The sequence below is a fragment of the Centroberyx affinis genome, unplaced genomic scaffold, assembly GCF_046629955.1.
Source record: "Centroberyx affinis isolate AG114_WGS23_722 - 3 ecotype Tasmania unplaced genomic scaffold, CSIRO-AGI_Caff_v1 ptg000749l_1, whole genome shotgun sequence".
NCBI classification, from domain to species: Eukaryota; Metazoa; Chordata; class Actinopteri; order Beryciformes; family Berycidae; genus Centroberyx; species Centroberyx affinis.
The window spans coordinates 268,715-281,758 of record NW_027279362.1 but is presented as its reverse complement, the minus strand read 5'-3'; the positions used below and the strand labels follow the sequence as shown (position 1 = coordinate 281,758).

Sequence of the window (13,044 nt, the reverse complement as noted above, 5' to 3'; positions counted from 1 at the left end):
AGGCATAAAGCGGTCTTTACAGTTCCAAAAGATATTGAAATTGTCAGTAAACTGTATCCCATGGGTGAGGCACGCCGACATCAGATATGTATTCAGGGCAAGGAGTCTGCTGAAAGATTCGATTCCTTTCCCCAAGGTTGGAATGGGGCCTGAAATGAATACATGTTGCGATTGACAGTCACTCAGCTTCTCTGGCTTGAGAGTGTCAGCGAGGTCCGTAGTATGGGTCGTAGTGTTGGAGTCTGTACTTTTACCAGATGTAAAAGTACATGAGGAATGCGGGCTGAAGACTCGACCAGCGTGTCAATGAGCTGCTCATCCTGGCCGATTTGGTAAAGTGTAAGAATCCTTCCTTCCAGTTCAGTAATTTCCTGTGATAACCGACAGCCAGCACAGTCAGAGCAGGAGGAAGAGTCACTGACTTTAACCATCGGCATTTTCCCACAGTAACAATAAAAAATAAATAAATAAAAGATAAAAAAGAACAGCAACAGAAAAAATACTTAAAAATAGTTGGTCAGCGGGGAAAAACAGGAAAATATTGCTGAAATTAGATAAACCGGCAAGGAGCAAAGCAGAGAGCGTCTGGTCAGGGAGAAAGCCGGAAGCAGGTCAATCCAATGTTAGTGCATTGGATGATCTTTTATGTCACGTATGTAAGTAGATCTCTATTATCATCCATGAAGTAGAGCTTGAACTTCAATAGTGAAGCACATGAGATCACCCAATGCTATAATGATGAGAGATATCATATTCACGCCGGGGTCTTGCCACTAATGTGTCTCTGTGATTAGGCAGACATGCAGTATCGACCTGAGGACAGATGGAGGGTGCCGGCTGTGGAGAAGCGCCATCTAGTGCACACTTCTTCTTCTGCAGCCTGCAGGCAGAGCAGAGAGGAAAGTGAGACAGTAGCCTGCAGCAGGAGAGCTCTTCAGTTTTACCTGCACTGCTTTGATGAAGGTGAGACAGCAGGATATCAAATAACACTTAAAAATAAACTCTATTATGTTGCTGTTATGAATGGAAAACAGTTCTTGTGTTTTTTGTGTGGTCATCATTCCTAACCAAGTGTTGGCCTCGCCATTATTCATTCAGAACATCTTACAGACCAAACTCCCTTACTCTATTCTCAGTCTGACTCACCAACTGGGCCAGGTGGTGGTCAGATAGGCAGACAGCGTCCAGACTGCTACATGATGAAAGATGGTGAGCACCGCTAATGTAGCCATAACCCGACCCAAGGACGTTCAGGATATTGTCTTCTTTGGGTGCAGAAAAAAGGGCCATGTCACGAGGCAATGCCAGTCTACAGAGTATCCATGGTGCAGCCAGACCACTCCTGGTCACTCTCCGGACTTCATGGCAATAGGGGTCACTGTGTGAGGAGAGACCTGCTGAATATACCTGTATATACCTGCATTATCAGGGAGCTGGGGGGTGCAGTTTACTGGTTGATAGAGACATTGACCAATATGGAACTCCTCACCGGACAAAGCACTTGAAGTGAAGGGATGGCGGGAGATTGCTAAAAGGCGTACCTGTCCCATCAAGAGAAGGAGTCCAACGTCCAGAGGGACAAGAATGGGACGACTGCCTGATGGCCCTCAAAGCTGGATGCTGGGCCTCAGAGAAAGCAGAGGCTGTCATCCAGACGGGACAAGTGGTCATCCATATCCAGCACATGCCAGTCAAAAAAACGTCCTAGAGGAATGCTGGTCTGGGTAATGGGTAGATGGTGCACTTGGGCAGACAACACATCCAGGGCCTCCACAAGAAGGTCCAAGATCCTTGCCTGAAATAGGGGGCATGATTATGGTCAAGGTGGTTCCACCAACCCAAGGTATATCCCCCAAATGGGAAGGACCCTGACACCGCTGAAGGGTTTGGAAAGCCGAAGGTGGGGGCAGGTAGTATCTCTGGTCCCGAGTGAAGTCTGCACCTCCACGCAATGAAGACGATAGCATGGAGGAAGCAGAAGGGAATGTCCTAGATGGACCTGTGACTGGCATCGATCGCCACCGTGGAAATCCCCCTAAGAGGATGCGCTCTGACTTGTTTACCAGTAACCACGATGAGTCATACAGAAGCGGCTCAATTGTTCTCGTCTGAATATGCAAATTATGTCCCTACCCCTCTGAGATTATAAAACCTGTGAAATAAAGGCGTTGCTTGTTGTTTCTGGGCTAGACCAGTCCGTAGCATTATTTCACTACAGCAAATATCACCCTCTTCTTCAAGCAAGTCATGTTTCACAATTTACAAACCTTGAAAAGAAATTAGGAGCATCAGCGCTACACTGCTTCAGGGGTTTTCAAACCTAACACTCCGAACAGTTCATTGAAAAATTACTTGAACTGGCCTGGAACCTATGTTCATCTAAAGCACTTTATGGGGCTCGGCAAAACTACTTTACCCTTAATCCGATGGTACAGATGACAGTGCACCCCCCGCCCCCCCACCACCCCCAGTCATAAGTCATGCGTAGGCAACAATGGCAAGAACAACAAAAAAATCCCTAACGGTGACTGAATACTGGGGCCCTTCCGATGTAGTCTGCCAAATGCTGGAAAGGGGACAAAAGTAGGGCATTTTTAAAGGTTTAACAGGCCAGTTCTTCTTTAAGGACATAGGGGGGAGGGGATGGGGAGGGAGGCCCTGCCTGGACTGATCAGCCCCTCTATAATTACAGGCCAGCGCTCAACATGCCTAGGTTTTACTACCTTTCCCTCCCTCCAGCCCCTGACAGTGTCAGCCAGAGCTAATCAATGTCTGCTGCTGATGAGCTCTCTGCAGCCTGAATATCACGGACTGATAGGGCGATAAAACACATCATAACTCAGTAGGTCCCGTGGGTGGATGGGGGGGGGTGTTGGTGGGTTTGCGTTAAGGGTGTGGCGAAAACACAGATGAGAAAACCTTGGTTTCAGTCCGGATCGCCTCATGATTCATTCCTTGAAGTCATTTAAATGCAACTATAGCGCACAAACATATCACACCATGCTTTAGAATGCAAAACTAAATTTGAAAAAAACAAAATGCACGATTCAAATCAAACCAAAGATACTAATTCCAGCTTAAAAAGAGGTCTATACGATCATGGCTTTAACCATGCATTCAGCGTTTTCATCTCCCCCATCTCACTTCCGCTACGCCTGTCACATAAACATCAAGCGAGACGGAGTGGCTTCGCAGCAGCGGATGCATTATTGAAGCCCCGGCCTTATTGTGTTGTCATCCCTTAAATAGGCTATACTGTTACGGGCCTCATTTCTGGGTGACCCTGTTTGTCTCTGCTGCTGCGGGACATATAGAATATAGAAGAGGGCGGGCAGGAGGGAGGGAGAGTGAACCCGGGGAAGAGAGAGGGAGACAGAAAGTTGGGGGGGGGGGGGGTGTTCTAGACGGAGGAGGAGAGGGGTAAGTGGGTAAGTGGGGAGGTAGATGGAGGGAGAGAGGGGAGGAGGAGGGTCATGGCTGGAAGGGCGGCGGTGTTGCCAGCAGCTGCTGTGGCCTCTTGACCTGCCGGGGGAATGGATGAGGCTGCTCTCGGCCTTGTTTTTACACATTTGCTGATCCACTGTCGCAGCGCAAATAATCCACAGTGTAAGCTCCTTATCTACAGCACAATTTTGCGGAAAATAAAAGAAACCCAGATTATTTGCAGTTTGTTCCGAGACCAACCCCCCACCCGACATAACCCATTTTTTACTAGCAAGATGGAAAAATGGTGTTAATAGCCTGTGTTATAGAGGCTTGATTTCTTGAGTTCTGCATGCAAAATGCAAAAATAAAATAAATAAAGTATTACATTCTCAAATATTTAATTGGTTGTCCGCTTTTTTGTCCAGTAATGTGACTTTTAGACTTCATGTGATTGTGGAAAGAAAGAAAGAAAGAAAGGAAGGAAGAAAGGAAGAAAGAAAAGAAAGGAAGAAAGAAAGAAAGAAAGAAAGAAAGAAAGAAAGAAAGTGAAAGAAAGAAAGAATTCTGCTCCGTGAACAGGCTCCGTTTCAAGGAAGGGAGGGAGGAATCTCCTGATTGGTGCATTTTCGTATGTATCTGAACTGGGCCTGTGTGTGTGTATTTGTTGAGTGTTATGTATTCATCAAATCCACGTGTCTCGACCATGGCTCTATTTCTGGCCCTACTGCTACTGACATACAACTACGACTTGAACTACAGTTCCCATAATGCTTCTGGAAGTAAACGACGTTGCGGTGTCGCAAGCAACGTTATTGACTCCTGGATATTGTAGTTTGCAAACGAACATTTCGTCGTCAGTAAATCATTTTTAAGTCATTTAGTGGTGTTTTTTTTATTGTGTTTCACTCGAAAAATGGATATTCGGATGTTTCTAAATCGAAAATCCGCCAGGAATCAAAAGTTTGTTTAAAAGCTACATGAAACTATCTATGTATGAAACTACAAGTCCCATAAAGCCCCAGGACATCGCGCATGCGTGTTGTGGAGCGGCAGCTCTCCGTGTGGAGTGAAGTCACGTGGAGACAGTCGTTGAATCCACCTCGGTTCTGTCCAAACAGAACGGGAGCTGCTAGCAGTCTGTCTGTTGGAGTGCTGCTCGGTGCTAAACTGATTCATGTTGTTTTTCAGTCTCCCGTTCCTTTAAACTAGACTATTTCATCGAAGAATGAGTGATAACGATGATATCGAAGTCGATAGTGACGTGAGTATGGCCACGTTTAGTTTTTATGGATGTTATTTTGGTAGCTGGCGATTTAGCAAAATTAGCTGCTCAGCTAGCGTTAGCTACAAGTAAGCAGGCTAGCTTTGCTTTCTGTCTGATAAGTAATTTTTGAGGCTGTCGGGAATTTAGTTTATTGGTAAGCAATGCTACCCTATCTTGCTCAAGCGCTTTGCTAAATCTCACATGTATTTTACATTCAAGTGACTTTAGCGAAATAGTAAGATTTGGTGAACAATTGTGGCTACAATTGTACTTTTTGTTCTGTTTCTTTGCAGGAAGAATCACCGAGATATCACTCTGTGGTGCGTAATGATGGGGGAGATTTGTTCCCAACGTCGAAAATTGTTAACTTGTTGAAAAGTTCTATATTTATCACATTCTGCTCATTTAGTTATTTTATCGTTGGGTGAGATTGCATTATGGAGGTTGATATTGAGAGAGAATATGAAACTACTGGTGCATTGTGGAATTACGACAATACTTGGTGAAATTAACATGTTTGCACGGCGATGCATGCCAAGTTGAGTCATGTTCTGTAGCACCGAACTAGTTAAGTTTATCCATGCATTTCTGATAGTGCAGCGATTTTACAGCGATTGTGTATCAAGCTAACGTTAGTGCAATGCAGGGTATCCCCCATCATATGTGTACGCGGCCATAGGGAATTGGTGACACGACATCTATATTTAGACCAAAGCCTTATCCTGCTAGAAGAGCTGTATTGGTTTAAAAAAAAATTACAACAAGGCTTTCTTTGCTTGGTGGCAACTGGATTGCCGCTCCGACCAGCTTTCCCGGCGATTCACGGGGATTCCGCTCGTGATCAGTTTCGCTTTGCAAATCAGACATCTAGGTCATCTCACTTAACGAGAGACCACTCGTTTATATTCCGTCGATGATGTTTTTGTAATGAAAATCGGTGGCGACAGTAAACAGAGCGGCAGCCGCGCCTGCATCTCGGACAAGCTGTCGTGTCAGGAAGGGTGCTGCGGGATGTTTTCCTGTGTTGCAGCCAGTGATTAGAGCCATCTTCTTTCGACAGGCCACTGAGGGCTGGCAAGCTAAATGAATGACGTAGCCGCATCGCATACCGGCGAGAAAAACACCCTGCACGACATACTTAATGCACAGCAGAGCATGATGTCTCACCCCCGGTCAAATAGCCAAATTAACTGCAAACTGCAAATGCAAAAGGGCCATTTAGGCAACGCCAGCATCAATTTGTAGCAGTATGCATTACTGACACTCATATTGTACAGGGCAATCAGACCTTTCTGCTGCTGCCCTCCAACAGACCTCAGGCCAGTCTCGGTTCACTGGGTTACTTTTTGCTTTGTTGCAGCTTAACTCTTAACACCAGACCTGATTTCAATTCAGTCACTATCCTTATTCGATTCAGTTACTGAAGCTATAAGTATTTCACTCGATGCATACATTGAGTCTCATGGCACTCTATGCCTTTGTAAGTCAGGCAGTTGCTTCCGGTTTGGCCTACCCAGTCCCTAAGGAGTGGGAGTGTGGCATAAACATCTGCACACACGCAAACAAATGAAGAGAGAAGATTCTCTTGCACTAATGATGGGTGCAACATAGTAAACATGGATAAATAGGTTTCCAAAGCTGGATAGTTAGCCTTAGTTTAGCAGATAAGGTATTGCCAGTCCAGTCTGAGTGGAATGGGTGCTGATCGCTCATGGCCTGCATATGCCATGTATTAGGCATAGTGTTGGGACTGAATATTGCCTCAGGGCAGGAAATGAGAATACATTTTTTTAAGGGTTTTGTTTTTTGTAGACAACGGTCGCATTCAGTTCAGAGCTTCCTGTTTTCTTGTTATTCCTATCATTATATCCCTTTTTTTACGTTGGCTGCTCTTGACCACCTCCAGTGCAAGACCTTTGTCCAAGTTGTCCACCGGTCTTACAATAGACCAGGTTTTCATGTAGATAATGCAATGAGACCATTGGGTAGCCGGGAAGCAGCAGCCACCAGCTCTTCCACTCGGCACCTGGACTAGTTATGTAATGCGTCTCGGTCAGGTATGAATAGAATGGAGGTAGCAGCTCGGCTCTGATGCAATCAGCAAAAGGTATCGGTTTTATGGACTGATAATGGTTGCGCTTAGGAAATTGGACACCTGTTTTTCGAGGTGTCTGATGTGTGTAGCGACCCAGATACGATGTGTCTTAATGAGTGGAAAGACCTGTATTTTATGATGCAGTCACCACTGATGTTGCTGCACCCTTGTGGGATTAGGAGTCAGTAATAATATATTTCTGTTGTCTGATGCAAACTCATATCTACAAAATGTATGCTTTTTAATAATTGAGAAAACAATTTATACTTTTCAGCTAGTACCCATGTGTTTCTAACATTGCAAAATGCATTTTGAATGGACTTCTCACCAAACTTGAAACTTGCTTAGCACATAGAGAACAATGTAGACTTTTAATTAAGGTAGGAAAATGATGAACACTAAAAGTTTGATTTCTCCACAACACCAGCAAAGTTTGAATTCTGTTTTAGGGTATATTTTCATTTTGGCGTTTCTGTCCCATACAGAAAGCCAACCACTTGCCCTCACAGGACATGTTCTTCATTCATTGAAATGGGGCATATGAAAATGGCTGCCAGACTCATAATTGCACATGCCATCGATACCAGTCATCTGTTTGTTTGTGCTGGGGTCAGTGGAGGGAGCGGAGTCACGCCTCAATGTTATGAAGAGGCACATGGCCCTGGTGGGAACGCCTCCCCTGGATGGTTTGTGGCTGTTGTGCAATAGGCTGCAGGAGCAGCTGTCTCCATGCTAGCGAGACTTACCCTAGTGCCTAAACACAAAATGGGCTTGGTGGGTAATATGCAGTGGCCTCCTAATGCAGGGCTCGTATTACAGCCTTGATTTCATAAGCCCAATGTATATAGCTTACCCTCTGGAGGTGGGACTTGTGACTTGTTTACTTCTTAAGCTATGTTGCTTACTACCAACCAGTTTAGCCAGTCAAGTCATCTTCAGTCTGATGTTGTCCTTGCGGATGCAAGTTGTATTTACAACAAAGGACGTGGCAATGAGTCACTGAGATAAAATGACCACATATCTTCATACCTCGTCTCTTCAACCCAAGATGTGACATGCACAAGGCTTGTTTTAACCTGTATGTTGTCTTGTGGTGGCTAGTTTGGCTTCTATTGAGCGAGGGACAAAATGAGTCAGAGGATGTTGATCTTGTGACTTCTACCTTGTTTCTCATCTGCCTCAGGCTATGGCTTGGCTACATGATGCTGTTTCCCTGCTAATGTATAGATTAGGCCCTGCTTTGTTAGAAGTGTATGCAGCTAGATCCTGAGTTGGCCTGGACAGAGTCTGATTGGGTGCTGGACTTAAGTCCCAGCACTGGATTGGGCGGTAGTTTGGCCAGAATCTGATCTGATTGGAGGCTGGGCTGGTTTGGCCTAAAAACAGGTCGAAATGCAGCAGCAAACTGATCTCCTGCCTGGCTCTGGTCATGTGATCATGGCAGCCATCTTATGCCTTTACAGTCTAATTGGAATGCAAATGTGTATTTGAAATTTGCAGCCAGTTGGATGCAGTGGCCTGACTGGTCCAAGCCTGTGTGTATTAATTCAGGGTGTATAAAACTGGGAATGAGTTATTGTGGTAGCCAGTTGCACGACTTGGCAAAAGCCATGAAAAATGTGGAATTTTATTCAGTGCAGCAGCAGGGCATACTGGAGAAGTCAAATGTTCCAGTGCAGAAAACAGACCGGCATGTCATTATCAAACCAAACAATTCTACTGATAAAACCCTAAACCTAGTGAAGCTACAGAAATGAAAGAAAAGCAAAGCCCTAATAGTCATTGCCTGAACCTACATTACATAAGGAAAGACCCTTGTAGTCTGTGAGTCAGTCTGCTGGTTAATTCAGTCAATGTAATCCTCATCCAGGAGCTGCCAGCTTTGTCCTCCCGCCCCTCACCCCATCTCACCCCATCTGAATGACTCAAGTGTCTTGACTTTGACCTGGACATGAATTAGACGGGCCACTCCTGCATGCCACTGCAGTGAAGGAGGCACAGAAATGCACTGGGGGTCGGCTACGGTCACAGTGACCGGGGGGGGGGGTACAGAGTGCAGCACAACTTCTGGTGGTGAATACTGAACTAAAACAGGACTTGCATGTTGGCCTCTTACCTTGAGGATCCTGAATTGACTGACCATGGCTCTGCTGGCTCAGAGTTGGCAGGTTGAGGGCTCATCTCAGCAGTAAAATTGAAGGAATTAGCCCTAAAATTATGTTTGTTTCCTATCAAAGTGGCCAGTAGGGAAAACACTGCATAGTAGTAGTAGTAGTCTAGTCTTTGTTGATTTTTGACTTCAATTCTGCTGCTGCAATGATCCAATTTCTCTCATTAAAGTTTCATTTCATTTCATCTCACTCACCAGCCACAGCCAAAATTTACTAGTGTTTGCTGGTAGCTGGTGGTGCTTTTCTCACCTTGGTTGTGTGGCTGGCTGGGAAACCTCAGGGTGGTGGTGATCAGGACTAGACCAATAATGGGAGTTTTAGATCCAACATTGTCAACACAGAATTACCAGTTACTGGTTGTAACTACCGCTTAAGAATTGGTGATAGGAATTTATGGCTTTTTATTGCTTAGTGAAAATTGGCTTTAAATTGGCAATAAAATGCTCTGTTTCAGTTTCAGTTAACACCAGAATTGCTACTTCCTGAATTTGTAATAATCTGCAACCACAAGTAATGTTGGTCGACATGAGCTCATGTCAGTATTACACTGGTAGAAATTTAGACAAATATCAGTTGATGACACTGTCACATTTAGGGTGAAACTGATATCATTATGCCAATATTTTTATTAAAAAAACAAATTAGTCATTGTTGTCCACCTCTGATAGGATGGATATAAAGCATTTGTGTAGATTTTTATTGTATAAATTATCAATACTACACTGGTTAGCCTGAATTTTATACAGGAGTGAGTTATCATTGGTTTCACAAGAGCTTTACTGATCCATATTATAAATGGTATTACTATACTGAAAACTAGTGTGAAAATGTTCAAAATTTTATATATGTGCGCAATGTCGGCTTCAATCCAAAGATTTCTGGTATTACTCATCGGAAACCCATGTCAATGGAGGCCTAGTCCGTCTCTACGTGTCTGGTCCTTAACGGTACTGTGGGACCTGGCAGCAGGGCGGTGGTGTAGGTGCCTGAGGACGGCCGGACACCCACCGTCCTCCCGCTGCCCACGCTGCCCTGCTGCCAGGCTGAAGGCCTTGTGACTCTCTCATTGCAGGCAGACAAACGGGCACACCACAATGCGCTGGAGCGCAAGCGTAGGGACCACATCAAAGACAGCTTTCACAGCCTCCGGGACTCCGTACCCGCCTTGCAAGGGGAAAAGGTTGGTAAAGCTTGGCCTGGCCCACTGCGGCCCTCCAGGCGGTCACACAGTCTCAGCACAGAGCCGCTGATGGGAGTCGATCGGTTGTCTTAAACTGTTTTTGTGCTGTTTTGCAATGTGTTTGATAAAAGTTTGAAGAGCTAACATGTCTAGTTTATTTGTTAGTACCTAAATTTAGCTGCATTGTGGATGTTTAATGAATGAATATATCAAATTGAATGTAAATGCATAGTATACAGTCATTTCTGCTATATGTGGTAAGTCTCATGATGATGAATGCTATTTTTCCTGAACATGTATACAGAGATGCAGATGTATTCACTTGGTTAATGTGTGTGCGTCAGTGGAGGGAAATGGTTCAAGAGACTAGGAAGAGGGCAGATGGTGGAAGAGTACAGATTGGCAGCAGCAAGACGGCACTGCAGTCTAAATACTTGGACCAGCGTCAGGAAGTTATTATGAGGAAATTTTGTCGCTCTTTTCCTGTTTTGACATCCCTGACATTGAGAGTATTTGGAGTGTGTTCAGTAGCTGGGCACACTGTTTTATTTTCCTTAAAAGACTAGAATTTAGTTCAAGGCGGAGGGTGGGGCTTGTAAGATGATGTTCGGTGATAACTGGGGTATACAGATGTAGTGTTGGGTTACTGTGAGCGGTGTGAGCCCCCCCCCCCACACCCCCCAGCAGCAGCAGCCCCATAGTGCTAGTCTAGCTCCAGCTTGGGGCCTAGACACTGTTTGCTTGCTAGTGAGAGGAAGCAGAGTGGAGGTGATGAATACAGATCACACCAATGCTGCTGTTGGATATTATTTCAATGAAAGGCCTGGACAAATTGCTTCTGGATGCTAGGGTAGTGTAGATTGCAAGGCTGCATTGATTAGGGAAGTTGCAAATGTAATAACTGTCAAATCAAACCTAGGATTTGAAGCACAGCTTGACTGTTGCCCTCATAGAATTAGGCCTGTTTCTGTTGCTTGATTTTTTTTAAGATGAGGAAGCCAACTGGTAGGTTTTGTCCACTAAGGGGCTGCTGCAGGACTTTTGTTTGATGTAACAGAGGCAAACACAACCGCCCTGACAGTTGTGTGCCAGGGTTACGACCTAGCTTGCGGATGTCAGACTGAAGTGTTAAAAGATTCCGAGAGGTTAAGAGGAGGCAAGTTGTGTGTAAACACACAGCGTTGTCCTAGATTCCCCGTAGCCTCCTGCAGTTGTTTGCCTCAGACAGACTGCGGCGTGGCGTGGCGGCCTGTGGGCCTCTTTGTAGCGCTGTGACAGGAGTAGGGGCTTTGTGTTTAGAAATGTGATAAGGACACTGCAACCTTGCGTCATTGCTTTAGTTTTTCATTTGTCGCTGACAGCAATCTATCAAACAGGCGTCCCGAGCTCAAATCCTAGACAAAGCCACAGAGTACATCCAGTACATGAGGCGGAAAAACCACACGCACCAGCAGGACATCGACGACCTGAAGAGGCAGAACGCACTGCTGGAGCAGCAAGGTAAACTTAGGACCGCAATCCAAATCAGTTCAGCTTCTATATGTCCTTCTGTTCGTCAGGCTGGAGTCACACTACATGAATTGTAGGTCGATTATAGCCACAATTTAGCCATTACAACTACTTTTCAGTGTGGGCACTAAATCAAAACTTTAATTTCTTGCCTCCTAATCCAGTTGGGAACGTCGCGATTATTTCTAACATGTTTTAGCGACTCAAATCTGCAAAAGAGACCGGCAACAGCTAATGATAGTTGAGCACAAGAGAATGGGCGGGGGATGGGATACAGGAAGTGCGGAAAGAAAAATGCTCCACCACCATATTTGTTTTGGTTGCATATTGTAAGTACTGTAGTGTGTTTTGCCAGATTAGGGGGTTGCGTGGCATTAAGAACTCAGGTAGTGTGTAATCCCAGTCTTCACCTCAACACAAGCCAAAAAAAGTCAGTGCCAATTAAGTGCGATGCCTGATCTTTTCAGTCCGTTAAGTCATGTAGTGTGTCCCTGTTGGACCAGAACTTAGCTTGTTGCACTGTCTCGTAGCACCTATGTCCTGTTGGACCAGAACGTAGCTCTATAGCACTTACTCTCGTTGTTCTCTCCTATCTAGAAACTTGCTTGTGTTGTATGCAAATCTCATGTGTAAGTCGCTTTGGATAAAAGCGTCTGCCAAATGTGAAATTGTAATTGTGTCCCCAGCCTTACTTCATCACTGATTGTATATTTTTTTAGTTTTCTCTTTGCTGCTTCGCCCTTGAATCTCATCATGTTTCTCTCCTGTGTGTGTGTGTGTGTGTGTGTGTGTGTGTGTGTGTGTGTGTGTGTGCGCACGTGCAGTCCGCGCCCTGGAGAAGGTGAAGGGCTCCACCCAGCTCCAGGCCAGCTACTCGTCGTCCGACAGCAGCCTGTACACCAACCCCAAAGGCAGCGCCGTGTCCGCCTTCGACGGAGGCTCCGACTCCAGCTCCGAGTCGGAGGTGGAGGAGCCCCCCAACAGGAAGAAGCTGCGCGTGGAGGCCAGCTAGAGAGCACAGCTAACCCCCGGCCGGGTCGGGGCGGGGGCCGGGTGTGTCCAGGCGGGGGGGGGGGGGGGGGGGGGGGGGGGGACACGAGGGATGGGTGAAGGGGGAAACCGCAGCCTTCAAAGCTCTCCGACTCCCACCGGTCCCCTTCCCTATGCTCGCCCCATTATTCTCTGCTCCCATCTCTGGGTCTGGGCGGGCTCGCACTGGAGACTCTTGATCCCCCCCCCCCCCCTCCCACCAAAATCATCTCTCTCCATCCAGTCTCTGAGAGAGGAAGGGGGGGTGGAAGTCAGCAGGGTGGAAGACGACTGCTAAAATCCATGTAGAGAGCTTTGTGTTTTTTGTTTTTTTTCTCTCTTGATGTCCCCCCTCCTTTCATATCTCTCT

The 13,044-nt window shown here is 45.8% G+C and overlaps 1 protein-coding gene across 5 annotated transcripts; it reads left to right on the top strand.

The window, feature by feature from the left end:
- The first annotated feature begins 4,543 nt into the window (after positions 1–4,543).
- max (myc associated factor X) lies at positions 4,544–12,732 on the top strand. Of its 5 annotated transcripts, none has more exons than XM_071519908.1 (5): positions 4,544–4,687; positions 4,984–5,010; positions 10,029–10,136; positions 11,513–11,636; positions 12,470–12,732. In XM_071519908.1, the coding sequence occupies exons 1-5, from the start codon at positions 4,652–4,654 to the stop codon at positions 12,655–12,657; spliced, it is 483 nt and encodes a 160-aa protein (XP_071376009.1). In that variant the 5' UTR covers positions 4,544–4,651; the 3' UTR covers positions 12,658–12,732. The 5 variants fall into 5 exon arrangements, with proteins under 5 accessions (XP_071376009.1, XP_071376007.1, XP_071376011.1 ...); XM_071519906.1 differs by having other exon boundaries at positions 11,498–11,636; XM_071519910.1 differs by lacking the exon at positions 4,984–5,010.
- The last annotated feature ends 312 nt before the right edge of the window (positions 12,733–13,044 follow it).

Excerpts from the sequence above, each read along its gene's own strand:
- max (XM_071519906.1), top strand. The coding sequence starts at position 4,652 with ATGAGTGATAACGATGATATCGAAGTCGATAGTGAC. Across the intron at positions 4,688-4,983 it reads ATATCGAAGTCGATAGTGAC|GAAGAATCACCGAGATATCA; the intron begins GTGAGTATGGCC and ends GTTTCTTTGCAG. Across the intron at positions 5,011-10,028 it reads CACCGAGATATCACTCTGTG|GCAGACAAACGGGCACACCA; the intron begins GTGCGTAATGAT and ends CTCTCATTGCAG.